We start from the raw sequence: 27,376 nt of genomic DNA on the forward strand, positions 1-27,376 counted from the left end.
GTAACTGAGCAATGTGCTCTGCGTGCAGTTTTCTGTGCCAGAAAGCCTACACCCAACAGAGATATCGGCATCTGTAGTGAATAAGTGCCTTCCTGTTTGACCTGCACCACTGTAAACATACTGATTTCTGGAGGCAGAATAATAAAACTGATCCAGAAAAATGCAATTGTTTTTTCCCCACACCAGAGTTTTATCTGTTCCTTACTGATGAAACGTATGATTACAATGGATACTTTGTTTCAGCTTCATATTTTTTAAAGCCCCAGAGTAAAGTCAAGGATAAGCACATGGAAGGAGACAACACTTCAAAAGATGAAAAATTCTGTAGAATGTTTTCTTATTGATGTCTATTTACATCAGTCAGACCTACACCATGTGATCAAAAGTATCTGGACACACCCAAAAACATACATTTTTCATATTGGGTGCACTGCACTGCCACCTACTGCCAGGTACTCCGTATCAGTGACCTCAGTAGTTGTTAGACATCGTGAGAGAGCAGAATGGGGCATTATGCGGAACTCACGGACTTCAAACGTTGTCCGGTTATTGGGTGTCACTTGTGTCATACGTCTGTATGTGAGATTTCCACACTGCTAAACATCCCTAGGTCCACCATTTCTGATGCGATAGTGAAGTGGAAATGTGAAGGGACACATACAGCACAAAAGTGTACAGCTTGACCATGTCTGTTGACTGACAGAGACCGCCTACAGTTGAAGAGGGTAGTAATGTGTAATAGGCAGACATCTATCCAGATCATCACTCAGGAACTCCAAACTGCATCAGGATCCATTGCAAGTACTAAGACAGTTAGCCAGGAGGTGAGAAAACTTGGATTTCATGGTCGAGCGGCTGCTCATAAGTCACACATCACGCCTGTAAATGCCAAACGACACCTTGCTTGGTGTAAGGAGCATGAACATTGGATGATTGAACAGTGGAAAAGCTGTTGTATGGAGCGACTAATCATGGCACACAATGTGGCAATCCAATGGCAGGGTGTGGGTATGGTGAATGCCTAATGAACGTTATCTGCCAGCATGTGTAGTGCCAACAGTAAATTTCAGAGGTGGTGGTGTTATGATGTGGTCGTGTTTTTCATGGAGGGGGATTGCACCCCTTGTTGTTTTGCATGGCACTACCACATCACAGGTCTACACTGATGTTTTAAGCACTTTCTTGCTTCCCATTGTTTAAGAGCAATTCGGGATGGCGACTGCATGTGTCAACACGATAGAGCACCTGTCCATAACACACGGCCTGTGGAGGAGTGGGTACACGACAATATGATCCCTGTAATGGACTGGCCTGCACAGAGCCCTGATCTGAGTCCTATAGAACACCTTTGGGATGTTTGGGAACGCTGACTTCGTGGCGGGCCTCACTGACCAACATCAACACCTCTCCTCGGTGCAGCACTCTGTGAAGAATGGGCTACCATTCACCTAGAAACCTTCCAGCACCTGATTGAACATAAGCCTGTGAGAATGGAATCTGTCATCAAGGCTAACATTGGGCCAACACCATATTGAATTCTAGTATTACCAATGGAGAGCGCCACGAACTTTTAAGTCAGTTTCAGCCATGTGTCCGGATACTTTTGATCACATATTGTATTACAATTGGAAAGCAATATTACTTACAATTAAATTATCTTATGAACTGTTCATATAGAGGGATTTTCTTTTTGCTTATTCTAAGACATTTGCATTTTGAAAGGGAGTGATTAGCAGATGATTCTATTCATTGTTTCAACAGCAAAAATAGGATGAACTGTCACACATCTTGTGAACTCACTACAAACACGATAGCACTATCTTATGAAGAAGTCAGCCAACGAAGAAATTGTGCAAGGAATGCAAACATCATAAATATAAAGTGAAGCTCTATGTTCTATCTTAATCAAATGGCCTTGTACGTAGAACTCATATACAGGGCTATTACAAATGATTGAAGCGATTTCATAAATTCACTGTAGCTCCATTCATTGACATATGGTCACGACACACTACAGATACATAGAAAATCTCATAAAGTTTTGTTCGGCTGAAGCCGCACTTCAGGTTTCTGCCGCCAGAGCGCTGTGAGACAAAATGGCGACAGGAGCCGAGAAAGTGTATGTCGTGCTTGAAATGCACTCACATCAGTCAGTCATAACAGTGCAACGACACTTCAGGACGAAGTTCAACAAAGATCCACCAACTGCTAACTCCATTCGGCGATGGTATGCGTAGTTTAAAGCTTCTGGATGCCTCTGTAAGGGGAAATCGACGGGTTGGCCTGCAGTGAGCGAAGAAACGGTTGAACGCGTGCAGGCAAATCTCACACGTAGCCCGCGGAAGTCGACGAATAAAGCAAGCAGGGAGCTAAACGTACCACAGCCGAAGGTTTGGAAAATCTTACGGAAAAGGCTAAAGCAGAAGCCTTACCGTTTACAATTGCTACAAGCCCTGACACCCGATGACAAAGTCAAATGCTTTGAATTTTCGGCGCGGTTGCAACAGCTCATGGAAGAGGATGCGTTCAGTGCGAAACTTGTTTTCAGTGATGAAGCAACATTTTTTCTTAATGGTGAAGTGAACAGACACAATGTGCGAATCTGGGCGGTAGAGAATCCTCACGAATTCGTGCAGCAAATTCGCAATTCACCAAAAGTTAACGTGTTTTGTGCAATCTCACGGTTTAAGGTTTACGGCCCCTTTTTCTTCTGCGAAAAAAACGTTACAGGACACGTGTATCTGGACATGCTGGAAAATTGGCTCATGCCACAACTGGAGACCGACAGTGCCGACTTCATCTTTCAACAGGATGGTGCTCCACCGCACTTCCATCATGATGTTCGCCATTTCTTAAACAGGAGATTGGAAAACCGATGGATCGGTCGTGGTGGAGATCATGATCAGCAATTTATGTCATGGCCTCCACGCTCTCCCGACTTAACCCCATGCGATTTCTTTCTGTGGGGTTATGTGAAAGATTCAGTGTTTAAACCTCCTCTACCAAGAAACGTGCCAGAACTGCGAGCTCGCATCAATGATGCTTTCGAACTCATTTATGGGGACATGCTGCGCCGAGTGTGGGAGGAACTTTATTATCGGCTTGATGTCTGCCGAATCACTGAAGGGCCACATATCGAACATTTGTGAATGCCTAAAAAAACTTTGAGTTTTTGTATGGGTGTGCAAAGCATTGTGATAATATCTCAAATAATAAAGTTATTGTAGAGCTGTGAAATCGCTTCAATCATTTGTAATAACCCTGTATATATATGGAGGAGGAAACAATTCAGTCATTAGTAGTCAGGGTCACACATCCAAAGTGGTCCACAAATTTCTTGAAGGGATAGATGGGAGAGGCTATGCAGTTTTCTTGCATATTTTTAGAATGTTGTCAATACAGAGGAGCTTATGGCAAAACAAAACTACTGCACTGGAACACTGAAGTAACAGGAAGGGCAAACTAGCCTAAGTAGTATTCCAAAATTTTTGAAAAGTGGAATCAATAACTGCTACACTAAGGAAGGTGTATGTCATGGTAAGTGGACAGAAAAAGTGTGAGGTCATTACAATTCCTAGTGATTATGGGGATGATTAATTTGAAAGTCACAATGTGCTGAGGAAAAAATTAAGCTACAGTTGATTGACGAATACAATATATTTATGAAGAGCATTGACAGAGATCAGATGTTGGCCTATTATCACCAAACTTACAAAAGGCTTTGTTCTATAAGAAACTTTGAACACCTTTATTCCGTATGATGCTATATAGTTCATATTCTTGGTACAATATGCGTAACGCACACACCAAGAAAAGTTTTGCATCACCTCGGTTCCGGGAATTCCAGAATCTGTACAGAAAATTGGAACAGAGATCAACATAAACATCATTTCCGCCGCCCTTTTTTATTGCTCATGAAAACCACAGAGTGTATGTGGTACCACCATACAGCGAGACCTTCAGAGATGATGGTACAGATTGCTGTACATACCTGTACCTGTAATACCCAGTAGCATGTCCTCTTGCATTGATGAATGCCTCCCATCATGGCATACTATACACAAGTTCATCAAGGCACTGTTGGTCCACATTGTCCCACTCCTCAATGCCGATTTGGCGTCGATCTCTCAGAGCGGTTGGTGGGTCATGTCATCCATAAATAGCCCTTTTCAATCCATCCCAGGAATGTTCAATCGGGTTCATGTCTGGAGAACATGCTGGCCACTCTAGTTGAGTGACGTTATCCTGAAGGAAGTCATTCACAAGATGTGCACGATGGGGGTGCGAATTGTTGTCCATGAAGATGAATTCCTCGCCAATATGCTGCTGATATAGTTGCACTATTGGTCGGAGGATGGCATTCACATATCATACAGCCGTTAAAGCACCTTCCATGACCACCAGCAGCATACACTGGCCCCACATAATGCCACCCCAAAACATCAGGGAACCTCCACTTTGCTGCACTCATTGGACAGTGTGTCAAAGGCGTTCAGCCTGACTGGGTTGCCTCCAAACACATCTCCGACGATTGTCTGGTTGAAGGCATATGCGACACTCATCATGACGAGAACATCATGCCAATCCTGAGCTGTCCATTCGGCATGTTGTTGGGCCCATCTGTACCATTCTGCAGGGTGTCGTGGTTGCAAAGATGAGCCTCACCATGGATGTTGGGACTGAAGTTGCGCATCATGCAGCTTATTGCATATAGTTTGAGTCTTAACACGACATCCTGTGGCTGCACGAAAAGCATTATTCAACATGGTAGCATTGCTGTCAGGGTTCCTCTCAGCCATAATCCGTAGGTAGTGTCATCCACTGGAGTGGTAGCCCTGGGGTGGCCTGAGCGAGCCATGTTATCGCCAGTTCCTGTCTCTCTGTATCTCCTCCATGTCTGAACTACATCGCTTTGGTTCACTCCGAGACACCTGGACACTTCCCTTGTTGAGAGCCCTTCCTGGCACAAATAAACAATGCAGACGCGATCGAACCATGGTACTGACCATCTAGGCATGGTTGAACTGCAGACAACATGAGCTGTGCACCTCGTAGGGCTTCAAGAATTTCAGCGTGAATTATAGAACTACCTGCACTGCCTCCATCTTGAACACACAATATTTTAAATAGAAGTGTGAGAGAGACGAATCCAACATACTGTGCATTGCATGTTTGTTCGCCCAGGTCTAAAAACAGTCACAAGCAAAATGTGAATGCAGTGGCCAAACGGCGACCGACAAGTACCTGCTCTATGATCCATAGAGTTTCAGTGTATCTGTAGAGAAGAACAAGGAGTGTTTATGTATTATTCTGTGCTTTTCGTGACAGAGATGATTGTTAAGGACAAATGAAGAAATGAGGTTAGACTTTCAAGTAATTCATGTGTTGGACTTGCTAGAAGCAAGACATGTTCATAAATTATGTGGTTGTTAAACCAACGCTATTGTAAATGTGTTTAATTGAGTCTAATGCGAGACGAATCGGTTAACTTGCAAACATTCGAATATTTATGTAAGAAATGGTGAATTTTTTCTTTGTGGAAGTTGAAACATACCAAGACTACTAAAAGTATTCTGCCAGTATCCACTTATTTCATGAGTAGAGAGAGAGAGAGAGAGAGAGAGACTGATAAATTTCGTTAACCAGCAGTAATCTTTGGAGAATAAGTTTTTGGAAATCGAAGTAGACGGCAATACAAAGAAGCAGCTTGGCAGTGCTTACCAAGTACGTCAACTGATGTGAGAGAGGTGTGCATTTTGCAATCCTACTTCACATTGATTCTTGTTGTTTAAAGTATTAGAACCTCCTTCCTGGTGGAAAGACTGGAACTGATCGGCTGTCGGACCCCCTTCGTCTAATAGGCGCTGCTCATGCATGATTGTTTACATCTTTGGGCGGGTTTAGTGATATCTCTGAATAGTCGAAGGAACTGTGTCTGTGATACAATACCCACAGTCAATGTCTGTCTTCTGGAATTCTGGGAACTGGGGTGATGCAAAACTTTTTTTGTTTTGTGTAGAATGTACAAAATTAACATGCATGAAATCTGTATATGAATATTTTCAAATCTGATACCTGAACCACTGCATAGTGTCCAAAGTTTTAGTTTTTATTTGACAGGGTACTTACCAAAGGACCCAAGCAACAAATGAAAAGGATATGGTGCAACTTTGCATCATTAAGAACAAAATTAGGAAGGATTACATTTTCAGTTGTCCCTGTCCTGGCTTGCCAAGATTGCATCCAACATTTTGCTTTCCAGAGTTCCATCAGTACCAGTAAATACCACTTTTAATGTTCAAATTTGCTATCATTTTAAGACTGTACTTGCAGCACCCTTGTCCTCAATGCATTCATCTTTTCAACAAGTTTCTACTGCATATTTTTCTACATTGCATGAGAATCTTAATGCTGTACACTTATTTAACCTACGTATTGTGAACTATATATGTAAATGTTTCAATAAATTCTCTGTGTCAATGAGTTCTTATTTTGTAGCCACATCCTCTTCATATTCACGGTGGAGCATTATGAGAAGTATGTTAGCGAGGGCAAATAAGAATTAACTTGTTCCACAGCATTCTGCTTCATAATTAGGATGACAGAAGACAACTACTAACACAAAGAGCAGCAGCTACTGATAATTCAACTCTCACAATTTCTGCCCGAACCTGGTTTTCAGCAAGTATCAGGTGCATGATGTGATTTTTTGTAATGTTTTTAGAGACCTCAGGTCATGTTGGTGTTTAGGTCTTATTATGACAACTTGTCAAAGAGATTTGAGTGAAAAAATGGTTAATGCTTCTGGAAGGTAAGCTTCATGCATTCAAGGTGAATGTGCTAAGAATTATTCAGGTTATCAGTACCAGGAAAATTGTTGTGATGTAATCAAATCAGGACAAAAAACAAAATTACATATAAACCTCTTAAACAATATTAGTTTTGTGTTGACTTTCTGCCTTTTCAATTTATAAGTTTCTCAGTTTTCTCAAGTATCCATTCAATTCATTCTTATAAGTCTGTCAATGGACATAGGAAGCACCACCTTGGAAAAAAAAAAAGTCTTCCAGTTTGCTAAAGGTTAACTCAATTAAATTACAAAGACAACAATGATTCATCAATAACATGACATTCTCACCAGGAAATTTTAGTATTTACTATGTTTAGAAAAGGGAGGGAAGCAGAGAAGGAATTTGTATTGGCTTACCTGGATATTTGGGGCAGAAAAAACTTCTGCACTGAGCTCATCAGCAGAAAGGCCTGGTACATCATCTTGTTCAACTACCATTGAAGACAATCGAGCTGCCCCTATGCCCATTGGAAAGTGGCCAAGGTGATTTACAAGATGCATTAATACCTGTAATTGGAATTACAGTATTATTTACTAGTTAACATTGCTAATTTCCATAGAATCCATTATTTCTTTATACACATATAGGAGTTCTATGTCGAACAAAAAAGTTGAACCAAAAAGCTATATGCCTGAAACAGGTTATACGACAGTAGTCAGAGGAGTGGAATGTAGAAAACAAAAATCAGTCAGAATAAGAATCTGTCGATCAGTATAAAAATTCCGAATGTGTGCATGAAAACACGTTACCTATAGAAATCATAAGCAAAATCAAGTGCGTACCGGATGTCACGGATGGCTGACACACAAAAATCACTTAACACTAGAAGTACCTTACCGGTCAATCTGACCAGCAAGCGTTGCTTAACATCTCATAAATAGCAAACATTGTAATTTAGGGGGTTTATATGTCACGACTTATGTACTTTGGTGGTTTATAATTTCTGTAAAAGACACACAGCTATTACAAAAACTAAGTGAATTATAAACATTTTTATCCTAAAGGACCACAGTCAGTCATTTTGGCTGCTGAATAATTTTTACATTTCATGTTTCTGAATGTGCAACAATGAATTTTTACATCTTCTTAGCTTATTTTTATTTCACTGTTGTGATCTCATTCTCTTTCTTTCTTTCCAATTTACTTTATTTAATGGAAGAGATGGCATACTTCTACTGCTTGCACTCTGTCAATCCATTGTTGTGCTCTGCAGTAGTTAAGTGCTCCTTGATATTATGATGTATTGGTATTTTCATTTGGATAGAGAATTATTGAATTACTTTAACAGTTTACCAAAAGAAGATTCAGAAAGAGAAGATATTTTTAACATAAGTTGGGTGATAAAGATATCAGCCTAATGAAACAGAACAGTGCGAATTATCAGTCAGATGATGATATTCTGAACCTGTACAGCAACATACAAACAATGCAGTGTTTAGGGGTTTGATTCCAGTGATACCACAAATCCCTACTCACGGTCGAGTACGAAAATATATATATATATATATTTTTTTTTTTAGAGTAAAATTATTGTTATGTTTTTAAGTCTTGTGTTTGCAATCTTATCATTTACTAGAGTGAATCAAAATGTAGGTTACACTTATGGCCATTTATTAAATCATAAACACAGAGGCAACATGGCTATGACAACATACAATTTAAGTTCACTTTTCCACATAGTCCCCAAGAGACCATAAACCATTTCAGAATGGGTAACCAACTTTTTGATTAAGGCTGCGTAGAAATCACCTCCAGTGATATCTAGCCACATTAATACACCTGCTTTCAGCTCATCATTGTTTCAGAATCAGCGTTCCCCAAGACGCTCTTTCATCTTGTCAAACTTAATAATCGCACTGTGGTAGGTCTGAACTGTAATGGACGATGCTACTATACCTGCCACTTGAATCGCTGACATTTGGTGGGCCAAGTGCAGTGTTGAATTATCGTGCAACAAAATCACACCGACACTCAATTTTCCCCACCGCATTTCTTTAGTTATCTTATGCAGCTGCTGCAATGTTTGACAATATGAAGCAGAATTGATTGTCATGCCTTTTGGCATAAATTCCACTTGCAGCACACTGTCCATGTCAAAGAACACTGTCACCATCACCTCTCCTGCTCAAGGTTGGGCTTTAGCCTTCATTCGTTGTGGTGATGTGGTGTGCATCCATTCCATCAATGTTCTCTTTGTTTCGGGGGGTAAAATGGTGCAACCACATTTCATCCCCAGTTATGATTCACCAAAGAAACTTGCTGCCCTCCACAGAATACCATCCCACAGAATACCTTTCCAAAAAATGACAGTGGTGATTGGAAATGTTGTCCCTTGTGAACATTTGTGAGCAGCTGTGGGATCCATCTGGCACAACAGTTTTTGACATCCAAGGTCCTGGTGGACAATGGAGAACACACTGCCACACAACATGTTCTGCATGCTGACAATTTCCTGCAGTGTGATACTCTCTAATGATCACATCCATAGAGTCAACATTGCACAGTACTGGATGTTGCGGGCCTGTCTTCGTGATATTCATCAGTGAGATCCGTGCGTCCAGCATCAAAGTTTTTACACCACTTTACAATACCTGGGTGAGAGATTGAACACTCACCATACACAGCATTTATTTCATGGTGAATGTCCGTGCAATTGAGCCATGTAGCTCACAGAAATATGATTGTTGCACGCACATCCAATTTGGAGTGAACATCCAGTTGATGCACCACTGAGCCTAGCCTGCTCGTACACACAACATGACAAGATACCACACCACCCGTCCTATTGGATTTCAGTAGTTACTGTCATGGTTACTCACTGGCCATGGTCACGACACACAGCGTGCTCTCGCTGCAATCCAGTGAAACTTTCTCTTTGATTTGCCCTCATATCTTGTATCCTGAGTCCAGTAAACTTGTCCCTCTGCATAGACTTTTATTTCCTTCTATAAAAATTGATATTACTCTAGAAATCTTAGTAAGCTTCCGTCATTGGTGATATTCCTGCTCTTCCAACATTCGTTTAAGAGATGTTGAGTTGCAGGTGTAGCATCATTCCTCCATATTTCAGCAATTCAGCATTAATACCATCTCTTCCTGTCACTTTTCTGTTTTTGAGTGATGTTAAGGCACATGTTATTTTATCAGACTGTATTTCATCTAATCCCTTGTAATCTATTGGATTAACTTCAGTTGATTGTGCTCTATTATCATACCACAATCCCTTGAAATGATTTACCCATTGTTTTTCTTCAATACTGTTTATTTGTATCTTCTCTTTTTCTATCATGTTTAAAGTTTTTAAAACTTTGTAGGCCATTTATTGTCTCTCGAGAACACTGTTCTCGATATTAGAAATAAATCTATCCCAATGTTCCTGGCGTGCTTTTCTAACTACACATTTAGCAATATTTCTGCTCTCCTTGGAGTATTGCTTCTTCTCCACTATGGGATTGTATAAATATTTACGCACACACACACACACACACACACACACACACACACACACACCCTGTTTTTCTTTAACAACTTTCATTATATCCCCGTACCACATTTTTAGACCCTATCTTTTCCATTTTTTTTTTCTTCTTTCCGAGTGCTTCTCCTGCTACTCTGCAAACCATATTCTTTAGATACTGACATTCTTCTTCTACACTATGTTTAGTTTTCAAGTTTTCTAGCTCTTTATTTAATCTGCTTTGGTAAAGTAGTATAATGCTGTCTTCTCCTAGCAAGTATACTTAATAAACACTTTGATCTTGTAGGTTACTTATCTGTTTTGTCATTTTCTTCCATTTCGCAAAAATATCTGTTCTGGAGATGACTATAAAATGATCAGATCCTATATCTTGTCCTCTATAACTATTGTATGCCTTACTTGTCCCACTAGCTTATCATTTACCAAAATGTGGTCAATTACTATTCTAAGACCTTTACTGGTCCAAGTATAGTTCTGTATATCTCTCCACCTGAAAAGTGGATTTGTTATTTTTAGATTATTGTAAGTGGCAAAAACCCTTAGTATTTTCCCATTTTTTACTACACACCAGTTCTCCAAAAGGCCCACTAATATTTGTTACTGGGATATTTCCTATTCTGGCATTGAAAACACCCAAAATAATAATCTGGTAAGTAGCACTCACTACATTTATTCACAGTCTTCTGTAGTTCTTCAAAGAAGATTCTTGACTCATCCTTTTTTTCCCCCTCTTCTAATGCACAAGCATATGTTGCCTCTTCTTTAGTTTCCACATTACTGTTAGTACTCTTTTGCTCATGTATGTGCACTCTTTGATATCTCTCTCTCTCTCTCTCTCTCTCTCTCTCCCCCCCCCCCCCCCCCATCTCCTATGCAGGAGCAATGCTTGCTGTTTCATTTTCTTCAACTCTACTATAGAATATAATGTAATCTTCTATATACAAGGGGTGTTGTGACAGTGCCACGACATTCAAAAGTGCCGCTACGTTAGTACGGGAACACGGCGATAGAGGCGCTCCGCAGCTCGGCCGAGCGCCACCTGGCTATGAACGGCGCCGGCCGCATGTCACGGCACGGCAGTCGAATGACAGATGCGAAGTCGGTAGTATGTAACCCATGAGTGTTTCTACTTTTGCATATCCACGGAAATTATTAGTGCTTAAAGGTTATAACATTTTGGCGACGAGGTCGGATATTTTTTTTCCTGCGTTGTGGAATTGTGTGTTCGTGTCGGGGCAGACATAGAACAGCTTCTGAAAGCACTCATTGAACAACAAACACAGCTGACGGCTGCTATTCAGGCCCAACAAACACAGCTGACGGCTGCTATTCAGGCGTTGTCGACGTTGCTTACTCATCGTCTGTCTTCCTCTTCTCCGCCTCCGTTCCCTCCTTACGACGAGGCCGCTGAAGACTGGGAGGATTATGAGAAGCGTTTGCGGCAACACTTCTTGGCTATCGGCGTTGTCGATGTTCCTATGTGTAATTCGTTATTTCTATCTTGGATTTCCCCACGGATCTATCAGCTGCTATCTCATTTAGCCCCTCTGCGGGGACCTGCCTCTCTGTCCTTCCAAGAAATGTGTGAATTATTGTCTAACTCTTACCGAAAAAACACCCACGTCGTTGCCGCCCGCGTGGCGTTCTACCGGTGTCGTAAACAGCCCCATCAATCTTACCGGGCTTGGGCGGCGGAACTACACGGTCTGAGTAGGAAATGTCAGTTTGTCACGGACACTCATCATGAGTCTTATGCTGATTCAATGGTTCGGGACGCTATTATACGGCTTGCTCCTGATAAAGAAGTTCGGCAATGTGCCTTACAACTGTCAAACCCGTCGTTGTCGGAAGTTCTCAGCATCGCTCAATCTTTTGAAGTGTCTCACGCTGCTGGTGCGCAAATAGACACGTGGTGTGATGTGGGCGCTGTACAGCCCGCTTTCGACGCGGACAATTTGCCTGTTTCACAGGGGAACGACGATGTGGTGGCGGTTCACTCGCGTCAACGTCGCGTTGGGCCACCACGCTCGCAGCAAAAACAGCAACCACAGAAGCAGGTTCGTTCCGCACTTCCTTCTTGTCCACGTTGTTTCGTACAGCATGACAGGGCTGCGTGTCCAAAACGTTGGGCCACGTGTAATTCATGTAGGAAAAAAGGCCACATTGATTCTGTGTGTCAGTCCCCTAAAGTTCCTGTCGACGAGGACAAGGCATCAGACATGGATGTTAACTGTGTGCTTTCTCAAACAAATAAGTTGTTTGTTACTGTTCGTGTTCTGGATAAAGACATTCGCATGCAGGTGGACACTGGCTCTGCAATAACTCTCATTAATTCTAGCACGTATTTGGAGTTGGGCTCCCCCCCCCCCCCCTTGTCTCCAGTTACGTGAAATCTGCGAACTTACAATAAGCAGAAAATTCCTATTGTTGGCCAGTTTGATGCTTCCACTGCCTACAAGTCTGTTGTTAGGCCCCTCACATTTTATGTGGTGGATCGTGCGGGCACGGAAAACCTGTTCGGTTATGATGCTTTCCAGTTGTTCGGGTTCTCCATTGATGATGATGTGCACCTCATATCTGAGGATATTCCGTATCAACAACTGGATGGATTGTGTTCTGAATTCTTGTCCGTGTTCTCTGCTGGTCTGGGTCGCGCCAAGGATTTTGAAGCCCACATTACTCTTAAACCTACAGCTCGCCCTAAGTTTTTCCCGGCACGCCCTATTCCGATGGCGTTGCATGCGCCTGTCAAGGCTGAGATAGACAGGTTAACGGCTTCAGGGATTCTCCTTCCTGTTACCTCCAGCGAATGGGCATCGCCCATCGTGGTGGTTTCTAAACCAAACGGGAGTCTGCGATTGTGCGGTGATTTTAAAGCCACTGTCAACGCTCAGAGCCTCATTGACACTTATCCTCTTCCCCGTCCTGAGGAGTTATTTACCAAGCTCGCTGGGGGCCAGTTCTTTTCCAAACTTGACTTATCGGAGGCGTACCATCAGTTGCCTTTGGATGCGTCTTCCAAGGAATTTCTCGTCATCAACACTCCTTGTGGGTTGTATCAGTACCAGCGGTTACCATTTGGCGTCGCTAGCGCGCCAGCCATTTTTCAGCGGTTTTTGGAACAGCTCACAGCTTCCATTCCCGGCTGCATCAACTACCTGGATGACATTTTTGTCACGGGGGCCTCCACTGAGGAGCACCTTCGCAATTTGTGTTCACTGTTTCGGGTCCTGCATTCAGCTGGGTTGAAGTGCAATCTGGACAAGTCACAGTTTTTCCCACCCTCCATTGTGTATCTTGGTTTCCACTTGTCCCGTGAGGGTATACGTCCTCTACAACAGCACGTTGCGGCCATTACCGCTCTACCCCGGCCGTCTACGGTCAAAGAACTTCAGGCGTTTCTCGGCAAGGTTGCTTATTATCACAAATTCATTCCATCTGCGGCGGCAGTGGCTCATCCTCTGCATCAGCTGTTACGCAAAAACGTTCCTTTCTGTTGGTCCGACGAGTGTGAGCAGGCTTTTGTCCGCCTGAAGGCTCATTTGCAGTCGGTGCCTTGTCTTGCCACATTCCGTCCGGGTCAGCACTTGGTTCTGGCGACTGACGCGTCACAGTATGGCCTAGGGGCTGTTCTGGCCCATCGATATGAGGATGGGTCGGAACGACCCATCGCCTACGCTTCCAAGACCCTCAACGATGCCCAACGGCGTTACTCTCAAATCGAAAAGGAGGCGCTCGCTATCATTTATGCTCTAAAAAAGTTCAGCGTTTTTTTGTATGGTTCTAAGTTTCACCTCATCACCGACCACAAGCCTGGTCTCTCTGTTCAGCCCCTCGGCATCGCTTCCAGATAAGGCAGCTCACCGCCTGCAACGTTGGGCCTTATACTTGTCTCGTTTTCACTATGAGATTCAGTATCGCCCCACGGCCCAGCACGCCAACGCTGACACATTGTCGCGTTTGCCAATGGGCCCCGACCCGGTTTTCGATCGAGATGAACTACTCTGTTTCCACATTGATGAGGAAGAATGTCGTGCGGTCGAGGGTTTTCCACTTACAGGTTCGCAGGTCGCATCGGCTACTGCGCGGGACCCGGTCCTGCGTCAGGTGATCGGTTTTGTTCAACGGGGTTGGCCGAACAGGACCAAGGGCCGGGCATCGGATCCCCTTCGCAACTACTATGCCTTGTGCCTTCGTCTGTCTGTTCATGATGGTGTTGTTCTGGCCACGGATGGCGCATCTCCACAGGTCGTGGTGCCAGCCTCTCTTCGCAAAGCTGTTCTCAAACTATTGCATGAAGGCCATTGGGGGATTTCTCGGACTAAGTCCCTGGCCCGCAGGCACGTTTATTGGCCCGGTATTGATTCGGACATCGCCCACATGGTCGCTGCGTGTGATCAGTGTGTTCAACAACTGGCTGCACCTCGTCCTATGCCCTCTCCGTGGCCTGATCCGGCGCAGCCGTGGGAACGGGTGCACGCTGACTTTGCCGGCCCCTTCCTCGGCACTTATTGGCTACTGTTGGTTGACGCCTTCTCGAAGTTTCCGTTTGTTGTTCGATGTCCGTCGCCCACCACTGCGGCGACGACGCTGGCTTTCTCCAAAATCTTTGCGCTAGAAGGTCTTCCATCTACGATTGTCACGGACAATGGCCCTCAGTTCTCTTTGCAGGCCTTCCGTGATTTTTGTACTGGGCAAGGGATTCATCATGTTACAGCACCGCCCTTCCATCCGCAATCGAATGGGGAGGTTGAGCGCCTTGTCCGCACTTTCAAAAGCCAAATGAAAAAATTCCTTAGTGATTTTTCCACAGATGACGCTCTGTTGCAGTTTCTGAGTTCTTATCGCTTCACGCCTCTGGGTGATTGCAGCCCTGCTGAACTCTTGCATGGCCGCCAACCGCGCACTCTACTGCACCTGCTTCACCCTGTCAGGCCTTGTACTGTGTCCCCTAGTGCGGGAAAATACCCGGTGGGCGCTGACGTGTGGGCACGGGGGTATGGATCTCGCCCTAAATGGATTCCAGGGGTGGTTCAGGCTCTTCGCGGCCGCCGGCTTTGTGAAATACGTACGGACGACGGCACGGTTGTTCGCCATTACGACCAGATGTGCCCACGAGTGGTGGCCACGCCGGTACCACCGCCCCTTCTTTCATCTCCACCAGCCCGAGAAGCCAGTCCTGTCGCTGCTGCCGATCTTCCGGGCGTGTTGCTGCAGCCGACGTCGCTACCGCTTCCGAGTACGCCAGAACCGGCCGCAGTCGTGATGCCGCCTTCTCCGGGACCCATCTCGCTGGAGCACACCCCCAGGTCCACGACACCTATGGATGCTGCTCCGGAGTTTTCACCCATCATCTCGTCCAGGAGGCACGTTCCACGCGCAAGCTTCCGTCCTGGACATTTTCGACCACACTCTCGTGTTTCTCCGCGGGATCTTCTCGGGGCCTCCCAAGAGGCCATGGATGTCTCCGCACTGGCCGTGTCTCCAAGGAAGTGAGTGTTTTTTTTTTTTTTTCAAGGGGGGAAAAGTGTTGTGACAGTGCCACGACATTCAAAAGTGCCGCTACGTTAGTACGGGAACACGGCGATAGAGGCGCTCCGCAGCTCGGCCGAGCGCGGGAGCGCCACCTGGCTATGAACGGCGCCGGCCGCATGTCACGGCACAGCAGTCGAATGACAGATGCGGAGTCAGTAGTATGTAACCCGCGAGTGTTTCTACTTTTGCATATCCACGCAAATTATTAGTGCTTAAAGGTTATAACAAGGGGTGTCCAGAAAGAAATGCCCCCCCCCCCCTTTTTTTGTGTGCTCAAAGTGACTGCAGAGCATTCTGACCACTGGGTTAGGTGGTAGAGGAGCTTTAAAGCGATGCCTCCGTTGGTCTGCTCCAAGCACTTGCGGCATCAGGATCTCTGGCTCTGCACACTTGTTTAGTGCCTGTGTCATGAAATGCAATGGAACCATCACTCGAGCAATGTTACACAATAAAGTTTTGTTTGAAACTGAACAAGCCACTTGTGGAGACCAACCGATTGTTAAATCTTATGGGAACACTGCTCCATCATATTCACAAGTATTGTGGTGCTTGAAAGCATTTAAGGAAGGGCAGGAAGAGCTGGTCGACAAATCAAGGCCTCTTGGGGTACTAGGAGTAGTGTGTGTTGGTTACCAGCCATCTGCTCAACTCCCTGTCTAAGAGCAGCAGAATTTTCTTTTGAGGTTGTCTCCCTTAGCAAATATGTTCTAATAATTTAAAGGTGCTTCAAAACTCACCTTTCAACCTCACCCATCAGCTACACAACAAAAGCAACTGTATGCCATGCACTGTCCAGACGTCATGTGACTCGTGTCCCTATGTACCTGAGAGTGGGGTTTGTTGGCACAGCTGTGTTGAATTCTTCAAGGTCTCATTCATTCATTAAATTTCAGTGGAAATTTCTCAGAGTTCTGATTCTGAACAATTATGCAGCCTAGGTAGACTCTGGGATCATTGCCAAATGACCGTTGGAGATAGAAAAGGAAAATTACCTCCTCACAGGCCTTGAAACCAAATACCATTGGGGTAAAAAAAAGCTAGAGTTTCCCCATCAGAGTATGATAGGGAAAAAAAAAGAAGCAGCCTGACCAAAGTAAGTGGAGGTAATAAACTTAGCTATGGGCCTATGTGGTTACCATCCATGTTCTCCCAATAAGGCATCCTGCAACTGGGACTACACTTTGTAATCTCACCATTTCGAGCTTTTGGTTGATTTCTCAAAAGTTGAACAAAGGCTATAACACCAAAACATATATTTTCTCAAAATCATTGATGTCCTGAATTGTTTCAGCCAAGATTGGTGCAATTGAGTAGTCATTTTATTTACAAAATACACAACTGAAATAGTTTAAAAACTTCCATTTCAAATAGAACCAAGCTAAGGTAATCTTGGTAGCAGAAGTGTTTTTTAATAGCTTCCAAGACAATTTCAGATTAATGCAGACAAACTGAAATGAACCCTAGAAAGGGTGTAGGCAAGTAACTCATTATACAAAGATGAATGGCCATATTTTTCTGAAACAACTGATGTAAAGGAAATGGTAGAAATTGCACATCAGTCTCATGTTACTAAGCATTTGCCTACAATGTGGTTATTAGGCAGCCTGCAATGTAACAATCTCACAACTCAATCCAGCATTCATGAAGTGTCACATGTAAGCCTCGAAGCCAATTGTGGCTGCTGTCAATCCACCAACGTAAACTTGACACTTAAGATAAACCAAGAACAAAGTGCATGACTGGGGCAACTCACAAGCTGTTGATAAATTACCACTTAGTGATATCAGGCACCATGACAATTTTTCCTTTATTAAGCAAAGGGACGTCCAGGATGGGTAAACAACAATATGGGAATAATAGCCTGCTACTCACCACATAAAAGAGGTGTTGAGTCACAGACAGGCACAATAAAAGAGACAGGTAACATATTTAATCTTCCAGACAAAGTCATTCTTCTGAACGAAGTAGAAAGCACACATGCGCACACGCGCGCAATTCCCCCCCCCCCCCCCCCTTCCCTTGTCCCCCCCACACACACAAACAGATATATGGCCACTGGGGGCTGAAGGACTTTGTTGAAAAGCTGAAATATTTTAGCAGTCTTGTTCACAGTGCCTCTGTGTGACTCAACACCCCCTCTATATGGTGAGTAGCCATCTGTTCTGTCCATATTATTGCTTTCCTCTAATAAGTTTGCTTATACTCGTCTAACTTCCCAACATTATAGACACTGCTAAACAACCCTGAACAGCACTGAGATGTTACCATTACTGTTTAGTCTTGACCTACAAAAACAGATGGGCCTTTTCATTTCTTTTATTTATCCAGGCATCATCTTCCAATGATACTAGATTTTTCATCATACAATGAAAAGAAATATCTCAAAAATGCATACATACAGAATATTTACGTCTGCTTTGTGAAGATAGGACAGGTGGTCAGCTGTGGCTCTTATGAAAGAACCATCCTAGCATATGGATGAAATGATGTAGGGAATCCTAAATCAGGATGGGCAGACAGAGAAAAAACACCATCCTCCCAAATAGGGTCAGTGCCTTAACAATTGCACAGCCTCATTCAACTGATGCCACACAATACGTTAACCGACCAAGGACATTGATGGCCATCTTACCTTAACCAGTGGGGATTGTCTATGTTCCAGTAATTCATGTTATGCTGGTTAACACTGTGGTTTGTGGATGTAGACTCATCAGAAAACAGTACCTTGGAAAAGAACATGTGGGTCATTTGAATTAGTTGAAGTGCCCACTCACAAAACACTACCTGGTTATGGAAATAGGCGCCATGGAATTCTTGATGCAGTGGCATGTGGTATGGATGTTCCTCATGACGAAGCAGTACTATAACAATACTACCTATGGACATACCAAAATCGCAGAGTAATTGCTGGGTACTTATCCATGGGTTGTGGTGCACTGCCACTAGTACTGCTATTTCATTAGCTTCTCCTGTAATATGTTTGCTTTGTTTCCTTTTGCTGGTCTGTAAGCTGCCGTCAGGCATTCACAGCCTTGTAAAAGAACAAACAAGAGCCATCTTCTCTGGGTAACACTCAACATACAAGGCCACAGCAGCCTCAACATTTCTCCTGCATTCTCCATAAACTTGAATCATTTCAAAGTTTTCTTCTGTGGTTGCAACATTAATCGTCCCCTTGCATGTCTGTTCTCCAAAAGATAGTCAGGGGTGCAGGCAATAAACACTGCACAGGTATTGTGATGTTTAGAGCTGATATCTGTTCTACACCTGCACAATACATGAGCTCCAGTCGCAATGTACTGCCTGCTATGATACATTGCGGTATGTTATAAAATACTGGCCCGTCCTATCCCGCAGCATGGAAGTGGTGTCCCAAGTGCCATTGGATATTCAACAGCCATCGAGTAGCTTGTCTTAAATTATGATTGCGTACCCATTTCTATTCCTCTGGTTACAGCACCATCTGTCGAGAAATGAAGAAAATGCTTCAGACAAAATGAATGCAGATTTGGCCACAGAATTGTAATGTGCAATAAAAAAGCAGGGGTTCTGATAGAAGATTTCATAGTTGCCCCTTGCCAGCCATGCACAGGGTGGGGTGGAGGGTAGAATGTGGTATCACTGCATGTCCCCCTTCGAAATAAACAAATTGGAATTATAACTTGTTTGATACAGTGTGAAGTTTTTGAGATATTTTAATGTCTTCAGTTAACACCCCGTACAGAACTATTTTATTCATTCCTGCAATGTCAACTTCTATTCTTTCTTGAACGCATTTTTACACATTCATCAAAAAACTTTCCATGAAATTTACTCAAAATTTATTCAGTCTATATGTCATTTAATTACATACTCCCTTCAAAGCAATTGTTTTGCATTTTACCCACACATGCACAAGCAGAAAGTTAAGCACAATGGGATCCTTCACATCACTTTAGACAATGCTTTTAACTTATGCAAGCAATATCAGTGCTTCCAATTTGAGGCTGATGATTCTTTTACAAAAAAATTGTAATTCTGGAACAGTGAGAATTCACCAAAATGTCAAATTAGAGAAGCAAGAAGATTAATATACTGGCTCAATAAGGTCTAATGAGATAAATAAATGATCATCATCCCCACATACATTAAGAATATTGACAACCCCACATTTCATTAGGAACCTTATATGCATGACTATTGTAGTAACTGTGGCTGATGCCTTTTGATCCAGCCACCAACCACACAGTAGAGTGCTGCTAGTTGCCACACTGCCAAAATACTTGCAACTCATCTGCAGCACAGCAGCCATTACAATATTTGGTGGAACCACGTCCTCGGATACAGCGCTCTTATTGCCAGTGCTAGCTTGCCTCTGCAAGAAATGTGCTATTAACACGATTTACTGGTATCTTCCACAAGACGAATTTGCAGGTCACTGCCCAGCCACTTGCTAGTCAATTGACAGCAGGAGTTCACATTTACAGTTCTCAGGCCAGTAGCTGACCACACAGAAGGTTCACAATCAGAGTCCATTTGTTGGAATGCACCGCACACCTGTCAGAACCTACAGCATCATGTCCAAACCGAGTCCTCACGCATGCTTTCAACCACAAACTATGCACATCTACAGGTGTTTCTGGGCTATGTCAGTGCTACACGATTTAGGATGAGCAGTGTACTTAACTCAATGGCTAAACTGGCATAACGGAGTGGCTCGTATATTCAACAACCTGTCTTTGTGTTTGGTGTCAATCCTTATCAGGTCAACGCAATATTTAATGATCAAACAATTGAAAATCTAGGATGGAATGTAACAATATTATGGAAAGGAAAGTTGCCACTCACCAAGTAGTGGAGACGCTGAGTCACAGATGGGCACAACAAAAAGACTGTCACAAATAAAGCTTTTGGCAAAAATTGACAACACGCACGTGCACCCGCGCGCGCGCCCACACACACACACACACACACACACACACACACACACAATGGGTGCCTGCACGAACACAACTCGTGCACACTTGACGTGTGTGTGTGTGTGTGTGTGTGTGTGTGTGTGTGTGTGTGTGTGTGTGTGTGTGTGTGTGTGTGTGTGTGTGCGCGTGCTATTTTTGATGAAGGCCTTAAGGCCAAAAGCTTTATTTATGAACAGTCTTTTTGTTGTGCCTGTCTGCGACTCAGCATCTCTGCTGTATGGTGAGTGGAAACTTTCCTTTTTACAATATTTAATGAAGTTACTTCAGTAGCTGTCATCTTTTGCACTTTCTTAAGGTGCTGTGTAAAGAAGTTCTATTGTTCTTTCAGCTGCCTGGGCTCAGCTATTCACTGTAGTGTGAAGCTTCCACAATGGGGCTCAACACTTACAATACTGTTAACATACAACGATTATTCTCATTAATGAAACATATTAATTTGTTGCTGGTGTTCCGATAACATCAGTAAACAGGTCCATGTTCTCAGCACCATCTTTCAACATCATTACATGGGTCTCAATGTAGAGAACTTATCACACTATATTTTGAAAATGTGTGATCAGTAAATCCTGAAATTATATCATATTTTTACTTTTGTTGTGAACTGTTCTGTTACCAGTTTTACAGTCAGAATTTTGCACAGTTGTAAAATAGTTTTGCACCCAAGGTAACAGCTTTCCCTCCTCCCTCTCCCAACCTTAGCCCAATTATTAACCTTATTCTTCATTGTATCACTTTTATCAGCATACACATTCACACAGCATTTCACCTCGCTGATTTTCCCATCACATACCATTTTTGCAGCAAGTTGAATGGGTTGCTCTGCTGATCCAGGAGGTGGTGGCTCTTGTGGTATTTGAGGTGGTGCAGATTCTTCACGGAGATTATCTAATTTTATATCCAAATCGTAGTCTGCGGACTCTGGTATAGGTGGTGTCTCACTTTCTAATGCGTGTGACTTTCCACTCTGCAACTGACTTAAAACCTGTGTACAAAAGTGTTGAAAATTTTACTTAAAGTTATAACAACCATGTGAAAAGTGAAGATTGCTATTCATTACATAGAGGAGGCATTGAGAAGCATTCAGGGACACAGAAAAAAAAAAAACAGTGGTAGATATAATTAGCTATTCGGCTAAGTCCTTCAACTCTCTCTCTCTCTCTCTCTCTCTCTCTCTCTCTCTCTCTCTCTCAGACATACACACAAAAAGCATGTGCGTGCTCCACTGTCAACTTCAGGCATTAAGATCAACTTGCAACTGCATCTGAGGTGAACAGCGATTTCAGCTACAGTGGAATGGGTAGTACAGTTAGAGAAGAATGGAGCACATTGTGCAAAGTGGTATGCTCAGCAACTGGATGGTCCTGCTTTGTCTTGACTGCAGTCTGTTGGTGGCTATTCAAGTGGACAGACAGCTTGTTAGTGGTCACACTCAAGGAGAATGCTGCACAGTGTTTGCAGCTAAGTTGGTAGGTCACACAAGCGGTACCTGCTCCACAGATGACCCTGCCTCTGATGAGACAGAAGACGCCTGTGAGAGGGTGTGGGGGAGAGAGTAGTGGGATGACATAGGGGACAGGTTGTGTGTCCAGGTCTGCTGCAGAGAAGTGATATATGGGGCAACAGGTTGGGAGCGGAGCAGAAAAGGGTGCGGAGTACGTTGAGTAGGCAGCAGAATATTACTGTGGGAGAGGTGTGAAGCATAGTGGTGAGGATATTTCTCATTTAAGGGTACAGCAAGAGGTAATCCAAATCATGGTGGAGAATATGATTCAGTTGCTTCAGTCCTAGGTGGTACTGCGTTACGAGGGAGGCTTTGTGCCTGGTCAGTGGGTGTGGGGGAGGACGGTAGGTAATGGGGGATACAAGATGCAAGAGATTTGTTTCTGAATAAGGTGGGAAGGGTAATTTCAGTCTACGAAGCTTCAAGGGACTGACTGCTCATCACTACAGATGTGATAATCATTGGTAGCTATATTGTAGGGAAGGGACCTCTTTATGCATAATGGACTGGTTTGTTGATTTGAGGAAGGGCACCAAACAGCGAGGTCATCGGTCCCACTGGATTAGGGAAGGATGGAGAAGGAAGTCGGCAGCGCCCTATCAAAGGAACCATCCCGGCACTTGCCTGAAGCGATATAGTGAAATCACACAAATCTAAATCAGGATGGCAGGGCGCAGGTTTGAAATGTTCTCTTCTCAAATGCGAGTCCAGTGTGCTAATCCTTGTGCAACCTCCCTCGGTGGGGTGGTACGGATGGCAACTGTTGAAGTGAAGGAATCTGTAGGTGGTTGGTAGGTCTGATATGGACAGATGTACTGATGCAGAGACAGGCATCAAGAAAGGTGGTTTCATGGGCTCTGAGGGACCATGTGAAGTGAATGGGGGAGAGGGTGCTGGAGTTCTACAGGAATGTGGATAGCGTGTCCTCACCCTTGGTCGCGATTATGGAGTATCATCAGTGGATCCGAATCAGGTTGAGGTGTGGTGTTCTGGATGGTTAGGAAGGATTCCCCTAGACAGGCCACGAACAGGTTGGCATAAGAGGTGCCAAACAGGCAGGCTTTGCTGTACCACGAATGGCTTCAAAGAAGCAGTAATTGTGGGTGACAAATGTAGATGCTATGATCCTTGTCGGTTATGGTGAATAGGAAGGAGGTTGCAGGGATGGAGCCTGTCAGGCACTTGGAAAGGTAGTGTTCAATAGTTGATGTTAGTACAGAGAGAGAGATGGCATCAATAATTATAATCAGGGAGGTGGGTAGTAAAGAAACAGTAACTATGGAGAATCTAGCACATCTTATACATATTGCTCCAGCTTCACCTTCACCTGGTCCACCTCAGCCCAACAAATCACTTATCTTTATGTCAACCTCCACCTCAAGGATGGCTACATTAGTACATTTATACACATCAGCACCAGTAATACCTCCACTTCAACTGCTGCCAGCCATTCCACACCCAGAAATCCCTTCCATGCAGCCTAGCCTCCTACAGTGGTCATACGCAGTACCCTTGCCCATCCCTATATCATCCATGCTCCCAACCCCTTGCGTCATGGCTCTTTTGCCATCAGTCTACTGACTGCAGCCTGCCACAAATTTCTCCCTTCCGCCAACCTTTTCATCTTGGAGTAGAATGATCAGAGACCTACAGCAGGTTTACCCTGTTCTTCCGCCCTAGTCTCCCAAGGACTTCATGGCATTCTGAAACCATCTTTGATCTCGTTGCAGGGGGTGGCAGAGATTTCAGTGACGCTTGGCTATCTGAATAAATGTAGATGCTATGATTCTTGTAACACCTACGCACATTCTCCTCTGCATACACACTGATAACAAATATTTCAGCCTGGAATACTGTGGCCATCTTCACTAAAGACACTGCTCTCTCTAGTCTGCTTCTCATATACTCTGGCCCCCCAGTGTCTTCATTTGTTTTTAGGCCATCAGTAAACCAGGCCATGTCTCCTGAATGGTGGTGTGGTTTGTTCTTCCACTGCTCCCAACTGTTACACTGAAAGTTTTATTGCAGCAGCTGGAAATCATAATGAATCCAGTCCTGTCAGAGCTTCTGCTCTAGTACAAACTTCATGATAACATCTAAATTCAAGGCAGATATAAACTGATTTGCATACGTAAATTCTGTAATCTATATTCGGGAATTTTTATTAATTTTTTTGGATATTTGGCACATTTTTCTCTAAATATAATTGTTCATTTAAATATTGATATAATTTTAAAACTATGATTTTATACTATGATAATTATTTAAAAATAAGCAATAGCAATTTTAGTAATTCCGAAGGAATGTTATCCATCCCTCCTGTCTCATTTGATGGCAAGTCTATCAAACCTCTATTAAACTCTGACTAAGACCGGAACCTCTACGTTTTCTGTATCATCTACCCTTTCTTCTTCTGCAACATTGTCAAATAGTTCCTCCCCCTCATAGAGACCTTCAATGTACTCTTTCCTCTGTTCCCTCTCTACTCTATGCATAACAGTGAAATTCCCACTGCACACTTAATGTTGATGGTCTTGCTGTTAATTTCACCCAAGATTGTTTTGACTCTTTCATATACTCCATCAGTTCTCCCAAAAAACACAACTTTTTCGATCTTTTCACTTTTTGCTCCAGTATTTTGCCCTGACTTTCTCACACTTCCTATTTATTTCGATCCTAATTGACTTATATTGCTGTATTTCTGTCTTTCCCTTTTTTGTTTTTTTTTTTTTGTTTTTTAACTGGTCAAATGAAATATATGAGCCACTGAGAGCCAAAGTGGTATAACTCAATGTTTTCCACTTCTAAGGAATGAAAGGTTTTGCATTTCATGTAATGTAAATTCATGCTTTACAATAATTCATGATTTTTTGGCTAGCCATTCCTCTTCATCTGAACTGCCTACTGTGTTGTTCATTATCACAGTATGTACTGTCTTAGAGAACTTCAAATGCATCTCCTCATTCCCCAGTACTTCAGCGTCCCACTTCTTTCCACACAGGTTTTTTGGACAGTTCTGTTTAATTCCAGTCTACTGTCTATCACTACTAAATTATGATTGAAGTCTGTACCTGTTCCTTGGTAATCCATACAATCCAATATATGATTTTGGAATCTCTGTCTGACCATGATGTAATCCAGTCGGAATTTTCCTGTGATTCAAGGCCTTTCCAAGGTGAATCTCCTCTTTTGATTTTTGAACAGTGTATTCACTATTACTAGGTAAAATTTACTGCACTTCTCAATTTTTTCCAGCCCTCATTCCTGCTGGCACACTCATATTCTCCAGTTCGACTATTTTCCCTCCCCTACTACCATGTTCCAGTCCCCCATGATTATTAGATTACCCTCTCCCTTTACATAATGAGTTACCTGTTCAGTATCCTCATATTACTTCTCTCTAATCTTTTGCTTGTGACACAGTATGTATACCTGAACTCTTGCTGTTTACATTGGTTTGCCTGTTCCCAGTAACACAATATCTGCCCTACCTACCTATTCATAACGAATCCTACTCTTATTCCATTTTCTGCTGCTGTTCATATTACCCAATACTCATCTGATCAAAAATCCTTGTCTTTTTTTCCATTTCCCTTTTCAGATTTTCTAGCTTCCCTACCACAGACTCTTAGAATGTTATACATTTGTTGATTGTTCAGTCATTTTCTCTTGTCTCCCTAGACCATTGAGACACCATGTCTCTTATCCCTGCAACAGACACAGAAGCAAAACCTGCAGCATTTGTCATACCACTACCACCTACTCCACCCCTGACACAGGCATTTCTTACCCCATCAAAAGGAAAGCAGCAACATGATCTACAAAATAAGGTGCAATCACTGTGCAGCTCTCTATGTGGGCATGACAACTAACAACCTGTCTGTCCACATGAATGGCCACAGCCAAACTGTGGCCACTAGACAGCTGAACATGCTGCACAACACGAAGTGCTTTACTTCAATGTCTGCTTCACAGCCTGAGACATTTGGATTCTTCCTATCAACACCAGCTTTTCTGAATTACACAGGTGGGAAGTCTCCCCCAACAGCTTCTTCATTCCATTAACCCCCTGGTCTCAACCTCCTACCCCCTGTCCACTACCTGCCTATCCCCTTCCTCACTCCCACTGCAAGGCCTACACATGCCTCCTATCCTGCCAGTGTACCTGTGTAGTCCTTCCCCCTTCTCTCTTCTTCCCTTGCCCCCCCCCTTCCAATTTCAGCCTACCACTACCATTGCTGCCCCTTGCAACTTACTATCTACTCCTTGTCACATCCCTGCACACTTCGCCAAGTAGCACTACCTTCTCCCTACACCAATACTCTACTATCTCTCCCCTACACATCCAAAAGCTCTTCTGTAATTTCATTATCCATCCCTAGCCAACATCGCTGCTTACCTCAGAATCAGTTGCAGTAGGGCCTTAGCACCTGGAGATGACAATGGCCATGTGTATGTGAGTTATGCATGTTTGAATGGGGGTGTGTTTTGTCTATGTGTGGTGAAGGATTTAGTCTGATTATATCTAGCAGTCTTTTTTCAATGTTCTAAGTGCTGAGTAACAATCTAGTCTTTCCCTATTACTGTAAGTAATATAATACTCACACTTTGGGAAATTAAAACTTACTACATTGGGAGACACTAAACTACAAGAAATCTGAGGAACAATGTTAAATATCTACAAGTGCTGGAAAATTCATACCATAAACTCTATGTGTAGGAAAAGAATAGAGGAAGAATGTACTAATTGTGGAGATTGATCTAATGCCATTTCTATTCCTTCCCAAATTTTGGATCTTCCTTGGAGCTAATTTCTGAGTGACTTCTCCTACCCTGTCATCTGACTTAGAAACTGGCGAGTAGGCAGTCCTCTTCTGTTTCAAGTGTCATTAAGGTATTGAATATTTATTTAAATCTGCTACAAATGGTGAAATTATGTCTAAACAGTTTTCTGAAGTCTTTAAAATGGAGTCAAACTATGTGACATTTAGCTTTCCCACATGTTTCACTAAATAGCCATTCACTAGGACTCAGTTTAATCTTGTATTCTCAA

At 43.2% G+C, this 27,376-nt stretch overlaps 1 protein-coding gene across 1 annotated transcript in view; it reads right to left on the minus strand.

Moving 5' to 3' along the window:
- The window catches only part of LOC126198844 (probable Rho GTPase-activating protein CG5521), a 310,437-nt gene that overhangs the window by 92,290 nt on the left and 190,771 nt on the right, over window positions 1-27,376 (minus strand). Inside the window, exons 28-29 of the mRNA XM_049935431.1 lie at window positions 21,613-21,804; window positions 7,208-7,357 (exon numbers count right to left, since the gene is read on the minus strand). Of these exons, the coding sequence (XP_049791388.1) occupies window positions 7,208-7,357; window positions 21,613-21,804 (342 nt within the window). The remainder of the gene's footprint in view (window positions 1-7,207; window positions 7,358-21,612; window positions 21,805-27,376) is intronic.

The sequence above is a fragment of the Schistocerca nitens genome, chromosome 1 (genome assembly GCF_023898315.1).
Source record: "Schistocerca nitens isolate TAMUIC-IGC-003100 chromosome 1, iqSchNite1.1, whole genome shotgun sequence".
NCBI lineage: Eukaryota > Metazoa > Arthropoda > Insecta > Orthoptera > Acrididae > Schistocerca > Schistocerca nitens.